The sequence below is a fragment of the Doryrhamphus excisus genome, chromosome 1 (genome assembly GCF_030265055.1).
Source record: "Doryrhamphus excisus isolate RoL2022-K1 chromosome 1, RoL_Dexc_1.0, whole genome shotgun sequence".
NCBI classification, from domain to species: domain Eukaryota; kingdom Metazoa; phylum Chordata; class Actinopteri; order Syngnathiformes; family Syngnathidae; genus Doryrhamphus; species Doryrhamphus excisus.
Window position 1 is genome coordinate 36,756,462 of NC_080466.1, and position 17,311 is coordinate 36,773,772.

Below are 17,311 nucleotides of genomic sequence, written 5' to 3' on the forward strand. Positions count from 1 at the left end.
TAGCATGTTAGCATTTTAGCAAATTTACTTATCTAAAGGCAAATACACACGGCATGATGTAGGGACACTATAGGACTGTCTTAACTCTTTTGGGACTTGGTGCTTTCTTGCTAGATGCTACTATGTTTACTCTTAGCATATTAGCATTTTAGGTAATTTACTCATATCTCAAGGCAAATACACACATAGCATTATGCAGGGACGTTATAGGACAGCCTTGGTACTTGAGGTTCTCTTGCTAGGTGCGAGCATGATGACTGTTAGCATGTTAGCATTTTAGCAAATTTACTTGTATCTAAAGGCAAATACACACATGGCATAATGTAGGGACACTATAGGACTGCCTTAACCCTTTTGGGACTTGGTGCTTTCTTGCCAGATGCTACCATGCTAACTGTTGATGTACTATGTGTCAGATTACAATCGCTGCCCTGCTCCACTGAAAGACTGAGCAGATCATTCTTCCCCCATGGCATGCGGCTTTTCAACACAACACGGGGGGGGGGGGCAATAAAAACACAGGACTGTACTTATTATATTTATCTCTTTCATATTTATTCTATTTTCTCATTTTATTACCTCTCCTATCTTGCCTTGTTTTCTTTCTTTATTTTAGTGATTACATTTGTAATCATTTCAACACTTTACGCATGGCGCAAGACAGGTCAATGAAATTAGAGCCCATAGCCTTTCAACATTTTTTTTTTTGCTAATAGTCGGCCAACCACAAAACGGTGACCATTTATTAATTAATACTTTTTTGAAAAAACACTGGAGTGATGTTCAAAGTGGAGGAGGACAACTATATATATATTTTTTTTATTTTGCATTAGGCTCCCCTGACTGCATATCACTGGTGTGTCCAAGGACCGCTGAACAAAGTGCAAAATCTTTGAGACTTGATGACCACCTAATGACAAAATATGAAATCCACATTGTTTCAATGTACAATGTACTTGTACACTTGCCTTAGCAAGTGAATGTAAAGTGAGTATTTCCTGTGTACGTATATGAAGCAGTCAGCGTACCTAACATCTTACAAATATGCCTCCGTGAGTCAAACTCCCTGGAGGAAATGTGCGTGCTGTGTTCCGTGTGTGTGGGTGGAGGTTTGTTTGGGTGCACAAGTGCCTTCTCCAGCAACACTTTATAATTAGGTACCATGACTAAGTCGTATGCTAATATGTTGCTACATGTCGCACTTTGGCAATGAAGTCAAGGGTGAAATGGGGTTGGAATGAAAGCTTGACATGTCCCGAGGCTAAGTGGTTATCAGGACTACATGAAGTTACTATATGAGGTGATGACCCATATAGTGGTGACCTTTCATGAAACTGCTCAATATGCATTCAAAATGGTCACCTAGTATTTGTTTGGAAACTCATGATATAAAAAAGGTCCCCTTTTGTGTTTTTCTTGAACAGAACTCGTATGTCAAAATGTTTGTGTACACAGAAGGCATACATATTTTATCAAATATTGTTCATATTTGTTATCTTATTGTTCAAATTGTCTAAATCTGTGTTAGAGTCAGTACTTTTCATTTGCTGGGATGATGAATTTTCACCTTCAAAGTGGATTCTCCAAGACATGGTCATGGAAGCATGGGTGGAACCAGCAAACGTCCGGTGGGGAGACAACCACTCCCCCTCATGAAGCATACTGTTTATTGCACAGGTTTGTCATAGACTGGCCACATTAAAAGGCCACTCTACAATGTGCAGTTTTACTGGATTAGCAACAGGAAATGAGCTGACACTTACCTTCAAAGCTTTAGCATAGGAATAAATAGAATTCCAGCTAATTTTTTCATCCTCTTTATGCAACTAACAAAGTGTAGCCATACAAATGGAGACATGAGGTGCTATTATGTCATTTTCCGTATGTCCTTTACAAAGAGGAAATGTGCAAGTAGTGGCTATTTTCAGTGCTATCAACCTGAATCAGCCACTCCTGTGGGATGTGGACTTAAACAGTGTCCACTGTAAATGCACTGTTCTCCAGTTGAGGCCGGAAAGGTCTCCACTGAGCCCCTGTCCACTGTGCGGTTGAGCCGCAAGCAAGTGGCATCACAGCACATTTCACTGATGAAGACTAAAAAGTTCTCCTCCCAAGTCCAAAACTGTCTTCGCTTCAACGGCAATATTTGCCGGATTTTACGAGCGCTCGTTATCTCCATCTAGTGTGGGCCGTGGTTTTTCATCGTGACACGTCACTCATGCATGAAGGGACATGGAGGTGGATTGGTTTAATTTCGTAGCAGTGTGGAGATGGCGTACACGCAGCATATGTTCTGGCTAACTTTTACATTGAATCTGACAAGCACTGAGGAATGACCCGGGACCCTGGTACAGATACCCGCTGTGTTGCATTTGTGTTGCTATGGTAGCCGCTATCTGACGTTTGTATCAATTCAATACACAATGGATCCTCACACATTCACGATTCAGTATTTACGGCCTTTAAATGTGCATATTTTTGGTCAAACGGTATTAATTTATAAATACATTATAATACTGGTAAATACTTTGTTTTTATATTCAGTATAGTTATTCCAGACTCCATTTACTGTGCAATATCTGATCAAGCTCCATGTCCAATATATTAAGTTCTAAGTACTTGTTTGCCATCATTGAATGTGCCACACCCCCAAGCCGTGGTGAGGCTAAGCACCAGAGCGGTAGACCAACCGACGGACCCCACCAGCCACGAGGGGGGGGGGGGGGGGGGGGTCCGCTCCAAAGGCCTGACCTGTATGTGATGTATGTACATGTTAGGGATGTACAGTATATGAGCTATCAATGTAATTAAAAGTGGAGGACAGCTGAACTATGGGGGGGTCCCATGCTTGCACAGTCCCCCCCTCCCCCAAGTCCTACGTATCTATAGTGTGGTTAAAACTGAAGATTGAGGCATGCCGTTGGCAAAGGAGCAGCCTTTGGTCATGATTAGTGTTTTTTATCGATGTGCTTTATTAGGCTACTTAATAGCTTTGTTTTTAAGCAAGGGACAACACAAAGACCAAAGCGGTCGAGATAGAGATTGCTTTTTATAAGAAAGTCTTCTAAAAGACTGCAGTAAAAAGATCTGTTGTGAATCCCAGCAGGAGGATGCTTTACTTGTTAGTGATTTGATCTGACAGCAGTAGTACAATTTCACTTGAGACATCCTTCCATCCCTCGCTCCTGCTTACAGCCCATAAGATGTTTTTTTTTCTTTTGTCTTTTAGTCCATATCTGCTGCACTCCACATGACTGAGCAATGAGTGCCCTGGGAAACAGCTGCTTGGTCTGCAAACATCTTGCATCTTATTCTGATCATCCATGCTACACATTCAGCCACACGTCTTGGCGAATAAAACTCACCGCGCAATTTCTTATTTTTAATCACGCCCACAGTGTAGCTATTTTGCATGTTTTGCATGTTTCTGGTACTATTATGTCATGTGTTGCTAAAACAGATAAGGTGGTCATGTGAGGTTGCAGATTCTCAAGCACAAGAAAACAGGAAAGCAGGAAGTGAACAAATGTAACAGTTACTGATTGTAAAAGTACCAGATGGAGGGGTAGGATTTAATAAGCTTTGCTTCTTCCTACTCCTTTTGGACATGTGGAACTGCGAACTGATTATGTGATGCATTCAATTGTAATCTGATGCATGTTCAACTGAAATAAAACCATAATTACCATAAACAAATCCAGTGGATCCATGCACATTTGGGATTAATTTGCAAATTCACAGATTTTTTTTTCTTCTATGCATGAGGATGTTTGTTATCCACAGAAAACACGTCTTACTTACCCTAGATGGGTAATAAGAATAAAAAATAGGTGATAAGTCAAATTTACAGCACCTACGTATGTACCACAATATTTACATATTGATGTTATGCTTCACTGATATTTTGTCTGTTAATTTGAAAGGTCGTTGAACACAACATAGTCGTGTTCTGTCCCTCAGATTCCATCTGCTCATGGGCCACTGCATTATAATTCATTAGTGGTGAGTAGCTATACATAAACATCCATCAGTGGAATCGGCCGATACAGTGGAATGGGGGGGTGTAATAAAATCAGATTAAAATTTCACTAATGGTCGGAAAACGTAACTTCCACAAAAAGCGGGGACTTACTATGTTATTAGTAGCAACTTGTCAACTTTTTGTCAGTGACCCATAATAATTGAGCCGAGGGCCTCGCTTGTCCACCCTTGACCTAGAACAGGGGTTGGCAGGCTTTACCATCATAGGAGCCATTGTGCTTCCTCTTTCAGTTAAATACAATAAATAAATAGCCCGGAGCTGCAAAACATGACGCAGTTTATAAGCTTTGTAAAGTTGTAATCAACCAACAGAAGTGCAGAGTGCATGTGGAGGCCGACTCTGGAATCATTGAAACAATTTGTAACTTTGTAATCCTCTTTGAGTGGTTTCGGCATTGGTGGAAAATAGCCATAGCCAGGCATAGCCAACTGTAACATTAAAAAAAACATTAGCGTTATGTTTTTTGGAATATTGTTCACGCTGCTCTGAATGAATGTAATCAATTTGTCTACTTGTATTTTGTCATTCTGTCCATCTTGTTCTTGGCAGTCTTTGTAGAGAGAGGTGTTTATTCATTTTCTCAATCATGTTTTTTTCCAGCTTTAATTTGGATTTTAATTTTTTAATTTTATATTTTTTTATTCATTTTTATAATTTTTTTTTATTTTAACTGAATATCTGAAATTAAAGGTTTTTCTCATAATTTATTTTAGTGTCTACATGAGGAAAATGTAAACACTACAATTATAACCATGGTGCAGTGTGGGGGCACGGGTGATGCCCACTCTGGGCCTTTGGAGGGGGAATCACGACCAAATATAATAAATAATTACTACTAATAATGATAATAATCAATTATCCCGCTGATAATACAAACTAGTTTTGTTCCTAGAGGGGATATAAGTGCAATTTTATCTTTAAATTGGTATCACACCCATTGTACAAATGAAGAACCTATACCAGTTGGGACGAAAATAGCATCTGATGTTGGTGGGTGTGTTTCCTCTCTCAATGCTTCTTAATCATTTTCACTGTCACATGGTTTCTTTTATGCACTGCGGCTTGGGGGACGTAATGAAGTGTAAAAACAACTCATAAGTGATGTTACTTTTCATCAGTGAATTTTAGGCCGTAACTAACTTTCAAGTTTCTTGTGTTCACGGATTAAAATTAGATTTGAAATCGATTTACCGTATGAACGGCGCAAACCAGGGACGACCTGTATTACAGAAAAGTAATTTCATTTTCATGAAAGAAGTCAGGATATCCAATTCACCGATTATTAGTAACGGCAATCGGTGAACGTGAAGGAATTTTGAAGGACTTTATGTTACACAAAGAAAAGTACTTTTTTTTAATTCCTTACACAACCCTACTACATGTTTGCTTTGTTACGTGGAAAGATTCCTTTGCAATATACCATGAAACCATAGTAAAAATACGCCCTTCTAATTGGACATTATCAGCAAATTAGCGGGCTAATTTTTCGAGTGGCTGTCCACATTGTGAGCCACATTCCCACAGAATGCAATGAACAGCTACCATTTCCCCCCAGGCCTCCACTGAACTAAATCAATCGGATCGGCTTTGTCAAGTAGGACTGAGAGAGAGAGGGAGAGAGAGAGAGGGAGAGCAATAAAGAGAGTGTGTAAATGGGATGGTAGGTACAAGATCAATATTGTTAATTATCTTGTTATCCAAAGCAATAAGCCATTTGTGCTTCAACTAAAAACATGATGGATAGACGGCTAACACCACCTATTTTGACTATAAGACTTAAAAAAAAACCTGTAGAAACGTCAACAAGGTGCCATTTCCATAACGCCACCAGCATATTAAGGGGCAAATTTCCCAAATATTTTCCTGAAAGATCCAAAACATGCACAATGTAAATTCTTGCAAATTTTCAGCTGGGTTGCAGGACAGTGGGATTCAGACATCCAGGATAGATGACTAAGCTTAGCTCAACTAGCCAACCAAACCAAGAGCATTTAGGCTTAATTGGTCACAAACAGGATGATCAGACACGGATTAATGAAGCCAGGTGATACCAATCAGTACGCATATGCGGCTTCTTATATAAACCTTGCTATGCATCACAGAGTGTCTGATTGGACAGAGGTATACCTTCCCCCAACACAAGCCCAAATTCTAATAGATATTTACGAGGAGGCAAAAGTTCAAAGGGTGAGGCCTCGGTGTTCCACATCCAGTGATTTTTCTGTGCATAGGCCTTCTCCTCTGATTTTGGATCAACATTTGCAATAAGGCCAAAAATGCATAATTTAGATAGAAAAAGAACCAAACATAAGTCACATTTTTAGCAGGTAATTTATTTTCCAAACTACTTGACCAAAACAAACATTACGTCCTCTTGGAAGGCAAGTTCTAACAATAAAAGAATAGAGAACAAGCTGAATAGGTGAGGTGTAAGATATGCTAACACAATAGTTATTCAGCTACACAAAAAATAAACATGAACAGAAAAGGTATGTCCACTGTTCATGTAACATAAACACTTTTTTCATGTATGGATTGAGTAAGGTAATCAAACAATGCACAACGATGAGCCAATTCAAGAAACAATACAAGCAGTTGATGTTTGCTAAATACAAGGATGAAGAGTCTTGAACCAGTCATGATGTGCTATATATATCACTATATTGACACTTACTATGGTGCCCATTATGTCATTGGATGCTCATATCACCTCGCACTTCGGTACAACATAAACTATATTAGGAAAGCAGGAAGTGAACAAATGTAACAGTTACTGATTGTAAACGTACCAGATGGAGGGGTAGGATTTAATAAGCTTTGCCTCTTCCTACTCCTTTTGGACATGTGGAACTGGGAACTGATTATGGGATGCATTCAATTGTAATCTGATGCATGTTCAAATGAAATAAAACCATTACCATAAGTCACTCTGGAGTATAAGTTGCAGGAATAGCCAACCTATGAAAAAAAGTGTCCGGAAAATACGGTAATTTATTGATTAGTTCCAGTTCCAAAACCCCCACCTCTTTTTCTTGAATTACCACTGCTGTTCACCCCGAAGGAAACTAACAAGTTAAACACACACTCATCCCAACTAAGAACTATTAAAAAGGCAAAGCAAACCCTGCGGCTCTTTTTTTCCCCGGTTTTTAGAAATAAAATGAACCAAGAAGAATTTATCAAGGTTTGCAGTTGTGAAAGTTGTGTCAAACAAGGAAAACAAAGTGAGGTCGGAGATGGAATACTGAAATAGTGAATTTGGTTTCTAATGTGTATTAAGGTGAGATTTGTTGACGTGAGAACATCAGAGACAAGATCTCAGTGTTTGACCTTTACAGCAAAGCATTGAACGTGACAAGACACTCATGAGAAGTCTCTCCCGAGCACATCACACACTGCTGGCGCTGGATTTCTGTTTTCAAATGTCACAGCTGCCCACAATGTTGGTATGGAAATGTAGTGTTTGTTTGTGCGGAAATTCTGCAGTACTCATTTATGCTTGAGGTATTTTGACATACATAGGCTCAACATGGGCATGAAGTATTGATTTATATGAACCGTTTGTTTGCAGGGTGGAAGAAATTATTCAAGTAATTATTCAGTAATTAAAGGGGACCTATTATGATGCTGGGCGGCACGGCGGTCGAGTGGTTAGCACGCAGACCTCACAGCTAGGAGACCAGGGTTCAATTCCACACTGGGCCATCTCTAGGGTACTCCGGTTTCCTCCCACATTCCAAAAACATGCTAGATTATTTGGCCACTCCAAATTGTCCATAGGTATGAATGTGAGTGTGAATGGTTGTTTGTCTATATGTGCCCTGTGATTGGCTGGCAACCAGTCCAGGGTGTACCCCGCCTCTTGCCCGAAGACAGCTGGGATAGGCTCCAGCACTCCCGTGAGCCTCGTGAGGAAAAGCGGTAGAAAACGAATGAATGATATTTAATTTATAGGTCTTCCAGAATCTGCACCTATCCAGGTGTATTTCTTTGGATTTCTGTACCATCAGAGCGTCCCGCGGCAGCAATCTCTTGGGAGAACTTGTTTTCACAACACAACCTTGGTTAGCCATCAGGGGGACACCGAAATCCAGATAAAGGCACAGATCAAATCCGGATCAAAGCCACATTCCAATAGACCGGACCACCCTAGCATCCACTCTGGTCTCCCAATCGATCCGACTGCTTTTGCAAAGCCAAAATCTTCTCCAAGATGGCATCCTTGTTGTGATCGGCAGTCACAGTCGGACTGTGAACGGCTTTGGTCCCCCAGCTGTGGTCCAACTCCATCCGCTGCCCTTATTGTTTCCCTGCAGTTGGGTCCACCAAGCCTCGGTCGCATAGCCAGACAGTGACAACCTTTAATTCACGGTGACTAGTAATTACTTCTAGTTCCAAACATACGGAGGCAACCGTTAAAAGTACTTTCCAGTGGCACAGCTCTACTAACGGCTGAAGAACTGAAGATGATTAAACTTTCAGTGCCCCGAAGAGTGCGTTCAATCAGTGCTAGACTGAGTGAGAAAGCCTTGAAGGCTGACACTGAACTTGCTGGGGATGTAGATATTCTAAGGCGAGAAAACACACTTTCTTGTTCTTGTGTTAATGCTTTTTTTTTTGCAGTGCCCCCCTTTTTTTGGAGATGAAATTACGCCCTCCAGGTTGAGAACCACTGTGTTAATGTGAGAGAAATATATTAGTTTTTGTCTTAAATGCAAACACAGCTAACAGTCTTTTTGTTTATTTTGCTAGTTCATTTCATAAATATAAATTTCGCAGATAATTATTTCAATTGCCTTGTGTCTTAGGTCTCTCGTCACCATGATAGTCAGGTACAGCATCCACAATATATGTGCCCTGTGATTGGCTGGCCACCAGTCCAGGGTGTACCCCGCCTCTCGCCCGAAGACAGTTGGGATAGGCTCCAGTACCCCCACGACCCTCGTACCTTAAATTTACTACTTCCCCCCCCCCTCATCCATATTCATGTCTTTTTCCAGTGCCATCCGTTGCCCCCGCCGCTTCAGCTGCACATGGTGAATCTGAGCATCAGCTACCCAAGAAACGTCACACCGACAACCACTTGATGTATAATCTTCGCGGGGTTCCCAGCTCTCCCATCACGTTACCTCGAAGCTACGCTGCTGCCAGCAGTCGGGAGAGTGAGCTGGAGAACCTGCTGATGCAGCACTCTGAGGTGGAGCGGAAGAAGGAAGTGTTTCTGGATCACCTGAGACAGAAGTACCCACATCACGCCGACATTATCATCGGACACCAGGAACGCATGAAGGAGCAGGTAAAAGGCTGTTTTTGTCTTATTCCATGAAGTCGTCGTAAAACAGGCATGCTACGTATACAGACAGTGGCAGACAGAACATTAGGTACACCTGCATCAACATTTTATCACACCACATTATATACTACATAAGCGTGCTAAAATATTACACCCCTGTCAATACGTCGCAGTATGCGCCTTGCAATCTTAAACTTGTTTCATAACGTACACGGTGCATTTGACAAGACAGCAGGCACGATCGAGCATCAGTCGCTGATGGTGGGTGTTTTTTTTTTCATCTGCTTGCTTGGCTGGTTTGGCTAGTGATAGAAAGTAAGTTAGAAAACTGAATGGGATTATTTGCCATTTTTGCATGAATCACCAACTTCACACAGATCATTAAAAATAAGAAAAAATAATATAAGAATATAATATAAATAAAATATATAAATAAGATAATAATATAAATAAAATAATATAAAAATTCTATAAATAAAATATATAAATAGGCTCCAGCACCCCCCGCGACCCTTGTGAGGAAAAAGCGGTAGAAAATGAATGAATGAATATAAATAAAATAATATAAAAATAATATAAATAAAATATGTAAATAAAATAATTTAAAAAATATATAAATAAAATATGTAAATAAAATAATGTAAAAATAATATAAAATGTGTAAAATAATATTATAAAATAATAATATAAAAATAATTTTTAAAAAGTCTGACAAATCACGTACACACATATGCAGTACACATATAAACAATAAATATAACAACTCTTCATCAAGCCATGTCAACTCCAGACCTAAAATAATGCAGATATAAGCCCCACCCATTTCCTGTTAAACTACAACCATTTCCGGTTTATGCCCCACCCACTCAGTATAATAATAGTTTAGATCATTTATATGGGCGAACAGATGGACATTGTGGTATACAGTAGATACAGTGCTGTACTGGATCATCCCTAATCAGAAAAATGATTTTTTTCATCTACAGGATCACACAGCTAAGAAGCGCGATTTAAATACTCCATCATTATCATTACCTTCTATTATTCTTGAATGCCATTCCATTGACGTGTGTGCTGCTGTCACTGCTCAGACATGCTGGAAGCTGCAATTTTGTCGCGCCAGTGTGGGGAATTATGACCGTTGTGCTCGTCGGACTGGTAACGCCAGCATTATTTGCTGAGGTGGAGGTTTGTTTTAAGAGGTGATGCAGCTCATTCAGACACACAACTTACACAAACACACCATTGTTCAGGCACAGGCTGCCGGAGACGGGAGAAAATAAACATTTAAACTTCATCTTGGGCTAGCTTTCTGTTATTATCACTGTCGTTTTTGACCTGTGTCAAAATCCCTTCATAGCAATGATTTAACATGCGATTAGTTTCCTTGTATCCGCTTACTTTTGGGGGGGACTTCCTGTTGACACACACAAATAATTTCATCCGCCTTTGCTCACTTTTGAACAAAACACTTAGATACCTGAGACAAGACCTCATGCGATCTACACTTTGCTGTTTATTGCATCATTTTAACCTTTATTTCTTTAGTACATGTTTATTTAGGTGTAATATATATTTAAACATTTCCTATAATATAGTCATAGGTAAAACCTAGGTGGATTTTTCTTCTATTATTCCATTATCATATATAACTTTATAACCGACTCTCTGGAAGTGACATTTTTAACATGCCATAACGTGGAGAATTCTGACGGTTGTGCTCGTCAGACTGGTCCAGTCAGCATAATTTGCAGAGGTGGAGTGTTGTTGTACAAGGGAGGAGGAGGGGGTGTTTCACCAGGGGGAGGTGTGGTTTATTAAGGAGGAGGTGTGGTTTACCAGTGCATCTTTTTTGGACACACATAATCCACTATAGCACGATGGGAGGCAATGTGAGGCAGGCAGAAGCTGAAAGTGGAAGCTAAAAGTTGAAAATGGTGTCACATTGCGGGAGCTTCAACAGGTAAGAGTTTGAAATTAGAGTTTTGGATAACTTTTTAGAGGAGTGTGTCAATGCTACCGTTGAGCTGTTTTTTATGTCGGACATGTTGAAGAAGTCCACGTGTGTTTTGGCTATTTTGGAACTGAGGTGATTGAATTGAGTTGTTTGCATGCGTCCTATAAAGTTTTGGGCTTGACTTGAGCTCATCAAGTCTCTGCCATGTACTGCTTAGGAAACATTTGGAGTGCTGGTCATGTGACTATTCCAGGAAATGTCAACGTTTATTAGAAAGGCTGGTCTTCCCACCACAACGTCTGGTCTGCTCAAAATGAAACCCTGGAATGTGTCGGTCTAATTTTGATACCGTGTTGATGAGAAAACGTCCTAAATCAGTTGTGTCCAAAATGTACATTTGTGTCCATTTATGACCATGGCTGTTATTTTTTTTTATTAAATGTATTTTTTTTCAACAAGAAAATATAAAAACAGCAAAAAATGTAAAAATCTGCAGTAATTTAGTCAAAATAGTAAGACCAAAAAAGCTTTACTCTAATGAGAATGTCATCATTTTACAAAAAGAACATATGAGCAAAAATAGTTGAAATTCATTCATTCATTTTCTACCGCTTTTCCTCACGAGGGTCGCGGGGGTACTGGAGCCTATCCCAGCTGTCTTCGGGCGAGAGGCGGGGTACACCCTGGACTGGTGGCCAGCCAATCACAGGGCACATATAGACAAACAACCATTCACACTCACATTCATACCTATGGACAATTTGGAGTGGCCAATTAACCTAGCATGTTTTTGGAATGTGGGAGGAAACCGGAGTACCCGGAGAAAACCCATGCATGCACGGGGAGAACATGCAAACTCCAAACATTTTGAAGAAAGGACTTGGTAATGAGTTATTAGTTGCCACCTCAACATGGCTTTGGGCAAGCCTGATTCCTTTGTTTCCAGGAGGCGAATATGACTTCATGGAGGGCATCCATTGTCTAGAATTGATGTCCATTTTTATAAACTTCCTTTGCTATCCATCGCCAAATGCTCTCCATTGGATTAAAATTGGGAACATGCAGGGTGGTCCAATAAAGTCAGGTTGTTCTTGTGGAAGAAGTCCTTGCCAGTCGAGTGTTGTCCAGTCACAAAGGTTGCCCTCTGCAACATCTCCACATATCCAACTGCCGTTTGACGCCCCTGCGTAACTCCGTTGTCCATATCTCCTTGTCCTGCCAGTAACGTTGGAAACCATCAGGACCATCAAGGTTACATTTTTTCTCTTCAGAGAATAAAACTTTTTTCCACTTTTGGAAGAACCATGTGACTTTGTCCCATGATTGGTACGCTCCAGCAATTTCCAAATGGGCAATTTGGTGGCTTTGAAGGAGACGAGGACTTGAAAGACTTTAAAGCTCTTCCCTCACAGATGGCCTCTGAAGCTTATTGGACTGCGCTTGGCACCAATAATGACCTTTTTTTTAGCTGGAGGATCGCCCCATGTGTTGACGGACAGCCAATCGGATCGTCCGGCTCAGGACCACTGACATTTTGGGGTGTCTACCACTTGACATCTTTGTTCCATAACTCTCAGTGTTTATAAGAAGTTTAAAACTGCTCAGCAGCAATGGTGCGATGCGAGATGCTCAACAACCCGACCGTGCTTAAAGCCGAAATGCTTTTTTTCCTTTTCCGTCATGAGATCATACCAATGTGAATACCTGACAGAAAATGACACTGAATCCACGTTTTAAACGTTTGATGAGCTGATGAACAGCCTATTTCATATTTAATATGCTTGTTTGCAATAAATTGCTCATTAAACAAATGTTTAGCATGGGAGTTTGCCCAACCAGTCTGCATGTGTTTCGTGGACTTAGTGAAGGCATTCGACGGAGTAACCGGAGTAAGAATCATAGCGGTTGTTTTTCGTGTGTAGAATAGCATCCATTTTTTCAAAATGCATTTTTACTGTATTGGCGGTCATCAATGAAAGGATGACTGCCAAGGCCAGAACTCGAGGTGGGTTTCCACCCGTCTCTTGTACTCTCCATATGCTTCCTTCTTTGCTGTCTTAAACAAACTTGCAGTATAACGTGCTGGCATCACTGCTGTTTTGATGAAAGATCCATCCATCCATCCATTTTCCATACCGCCTATCCTCACGAGGGTCGCACATGCTGAAGCCTAGTGCGTGCTGTCTACTTGTGCCAAATTTGGAGATCCGTGTGTACAGCCTCAGTACGGATTCGGGAGCACGCAGACAGATGTTGTACTTTTAGCGAAGGAGGAACTTTGACCGCGTGTTGGCAAGCACGATATCAGATGGATACATTAAAGTGGATCGTTGCAGGAACGACTCCCATTCATTTGCTAAAAAAATTGTCCCTAAAAAAATCACTCATTTTCTTTCATGTCAGGCACCCATCTTTGTGTTTTTGTCCCAAGTTCTAAATGCCGGTACAACAAACTTTTATCCAAACATGAAGCATGAAGCCCTGCGCTTCAAGCCAAAACATGCAACAGCGGCATGCAATCACGTTGTTTGTGTCATCTCATGTGACAGTTGTCTAGTATTTGATTAAGAAATGTCTTGGCAGGTATTGAAGCGTGTGATGGGTGCATATCTTAACCGTGACTGGGGGTTAAATATCAAAGATTTCTCTTCTTTTAAATCTGTTAAAACTGTGTTAGATATTAAAACGTTAAATCTGTGTGAATTCAAATGTCTGATATTTTGGAAAAAAAATCACAGTCCGCATAAAAACACATTTTGTCCAATCAAAAGCCTGAAAAATATCAATATAGTGATATTTTGGAATTTCATGTGTCCTGTCTATTTTGTGTAAGCAATCTGACTAAATGAGCTCGGCAGCTGTCCAGAAGTCCTACCGGGCTCTTCGGAATCTGACCAATCACACCCGAGTGGGCATACCTGGAGGAGGGCCAGGGCGAAGTACATTAAACAGACTGTTTGAGCGGGAAGGTGGAAATCCATGGAAACATACTAAGTGTCATAACTAAGTGTTGTTACATGTGTCCACTTCCTGAGTTTAACATGCGGGCCGCCACGAGTAACTAAAGTTAAAAGTTTTTTCTTGCTTTATCTTTGGTGTAGAATAAGAACTTAAAAAGACACATTCCCCGAAAATAGTTCACAACCTTGAAGGGTTTGAGTTATCTTCTACAATGGCTTGGCTGGTTTGCTAGTTAGAAGTAAGGATGAGCGAGTACACAACTGAGATTGTGTTGACTTTTAATCTCTCGTTACCAAACTACGATTTTCTTCTTCTTCATGGTGGAAGGCTTCATCACTCTTTGCGCTTTCCCCATCCAGTTAAGGAGCCCCCGGCCGTCTGAAAGCACCACCCGTGAAGGTGTGTTGGCTGCAGAGAACATGTCTGATGGAGACTCGCTGACCCTGACAGTTCCTTTCTCCAGGGGTTGTAAAGCTCGATCGAGTCTGCCTGTTGGACGGTCAAGCGGCCAACCAAGAGAGTCACGTGGTAAGTCTAAACACATTTAAATAAAAATAATACATTAACCCTTTTATTTTCTATATACCTTTTAGGGACCTAGCAGTATTTTATTAGACAACATTTGACATAGATGTTTTTCCATACCAGGAAGGCAGGAAGTGAACAAATGTAACAGTTACTGATTGTAAAAGTACCAGATGGAGGGGTAGGATTTAATAAGCTTTGCTTCTTCCTACTCCTTTTGAACATGTGGAACTGGGAACTGATTATGGGATGCACTCAATTGTAATCTGATGCATGTTCAAATCAAATTAAACCATTAGTATTATCATTACCATTATCGTTAGTATTACCATTACCATTAGATTTACCATTATCATTAGTATAACCATTAAATTTACCATTGTCATTAGTATTACCATTGTCATTACCATTACCATTATCATTAGTATTACCATTATCATTACCATTAGTATTACCATTACATTAGAATTACCATTATCATGACCATTAGTATTAGTATTACCATTGTCATGTGATGGGAAAATTTATATTTCACAGGTATAACTTAGGTTACACATTGTGTGAATTACTTTATGGCCTTTTGAAGAGCTTCGACATTTGCATCCGAGCACATCCTGCTGTCCCTTCAAAGATGGTGGCACAGCAGGAGGCTATCTGTAACCTGGGGTTAGAGGCAGTGTCGGAGGAGGTCATTCTTTGATCAAAGCTTTACCTTCATGGGACAAGGGGACATCAAGAGGTCCCACCAAATGGTTGACCCTAGGAGGTTCTCTCGCATGGGTGTGACAAACGGTGCCAGAAGATTGGGTGTGTAGGCTAACCCCCATACATGAGGGTGGCATCGGGGGAGTGACACGAATGTCTCTTTTCTATTGTAATGTAATTCATTTGCATGCTATGGAGTATAAAAGTTCCCGCCAAGAGACCACTCTTGGCCAGACATCTACAGACCGCCATGCATACTGTGTGTTGTCTGACCCCTTTGTTTTGCAAAGGTAATAAAACCTGCCAGAGCTATGTATTTATTTCAGGCATTCTCTATCCTACTTAGGATGATAGAAATTTTTTCCACAACAGTTTGGTGTCAGAAGTGGGATTCCTTGGCTGATTGGATCTGGACCTGTGGCGGACAGCGACTGATCATCCTGGAATTAATTTTTTCCTCCAGCCTCTCTGTCATTGACATTCAGAGATTTTGAGGGCTGCCCGTCCAGGACTCCAGACCATCACCACTGGAATCTCTTATCAAGAGTGGAACTACGTTTTTTTTTGATGGTGAGAATCCTGAAATAATTACTATATTTGAGCATTAGTTGCATGTTTATATGTAAGTGTTGTAGTGTTTCCCATATGCGCATTTGGTCACTTGTCGGTACGGATAAGATCTCTGGAACATGAGTGAATCGCGTATCAGAGTATACTGGGTATACTTTCATGCTAATAAGATCTCAGTAACAACATTGAGTGAGTTACGCATGGTATGGGCGGACAAGACCTCAATAATATAAAAAAGAAACCAAAAAAATTGTGAGTGAGTCGCGTACCATTGGGCGAACAAGACCTCTGTAACAACAAAGAGTGAGTTGCGCTTGTAGCTGTTTTGTGCTAATGAGACCTCAGTAATAGATTAATAGATAGTAATAGATTAGACAATAGGAGTGAATCATGCACAATTGTATATTGGATATACATTAATGCGAACAAAATCTTGAAGTGATAAAGAGTGGATTACGCATTATTCATTGTAGACAGCTCGGCTTTGTCGTGGATTGTGCCGAAGGAACAACACGGATTCGGGGTGACGACCTTGTCTTAAGGGAATTGTGCACAACCGAGTGACATCTGTAAATATGGGAAATCTGGTAAACATGCAACTATAGGTAAAGAAGAAAAAAATGAGGAAAGCATGCATAAAAAAAAAAACACTAATATGGGGAACTTTTGAGAACAAGAGAAAGTGAGTTAAACAAAATAGATAAGTGAGATTTTTGTTGGGAAAAATGGTGATAAGGGAAAACATCACATTGCATTGTTTAAAAGAAAAATAATTATTTGAGAGAAAATCAAAGAGCATTCAAGAATTTTGTTTAGGACATGGAATGTTTGAAAAAAAAAATGAAAAAGGCTAAAAACCATTGAGAGCAGAGAGCACTGCTTGCAGCTAAGACTTGTAATGATGATCGTTACATAGATGATGAAGATCTGCAACACACACTGACATGAATAGAACAGACACGACTTCTCAGAATAGGTCTTCCTTCTCTTTCTCCTACAGTGCCTCAGTGTCTCAGAGTGGACCATGATCTTGATCGCACACCTCCACCCTTGCTCTGCCAACAACCTGACAACAACATCCTGATACAACAACATGCACGATGAGTCCAATATCATCAGCCATGCCATTATGTCCAGTTTCATCTTCACCAAGACCTGAAGAAGATCCATCACATGAGCTGTGTTCTAACTGCAAACGATCCCTTCCAGACATGCATTGTCGCTCGTATCCAAACGGATGCTTAGGAAGTATCCTGTA

At 40.4% G+C, this 17,311-nt stretch overlaps 1 protein-coding gene across 7 annotated transcripts in view; it reads left to right on the forward strand.

The window, feature by feature from the left end:
- Positions 1-17,311, forward strand: part of si:ch211-207d6.2 (sickle tail protein) — an 87,667-nt gene that overhangs the window by 38,833 nt on the left and 31,523 nt on the right. For all 7 annotated transcript variants that reach the window (XR_009129040.1, XR_009129041.1, XM_058067139.1 and 4 more), the window contains exons 8-9: positions 9,043-9,338; positions 14,613-14,781. Coding sequence is in view for 5 of the 7 variants with exons in the window: in XM_058067139.1 (XP_057923122.1) it covers positions 9,043-9,338; positions 14,613-14,781 (465 nt within the window). In the remaining 2 variants the exon portion in view is untranslated. The remainder of the gene's footprint in view (positions 1-9,042; positions 9,339-14,612; positions 14,782-17,311) is intronic.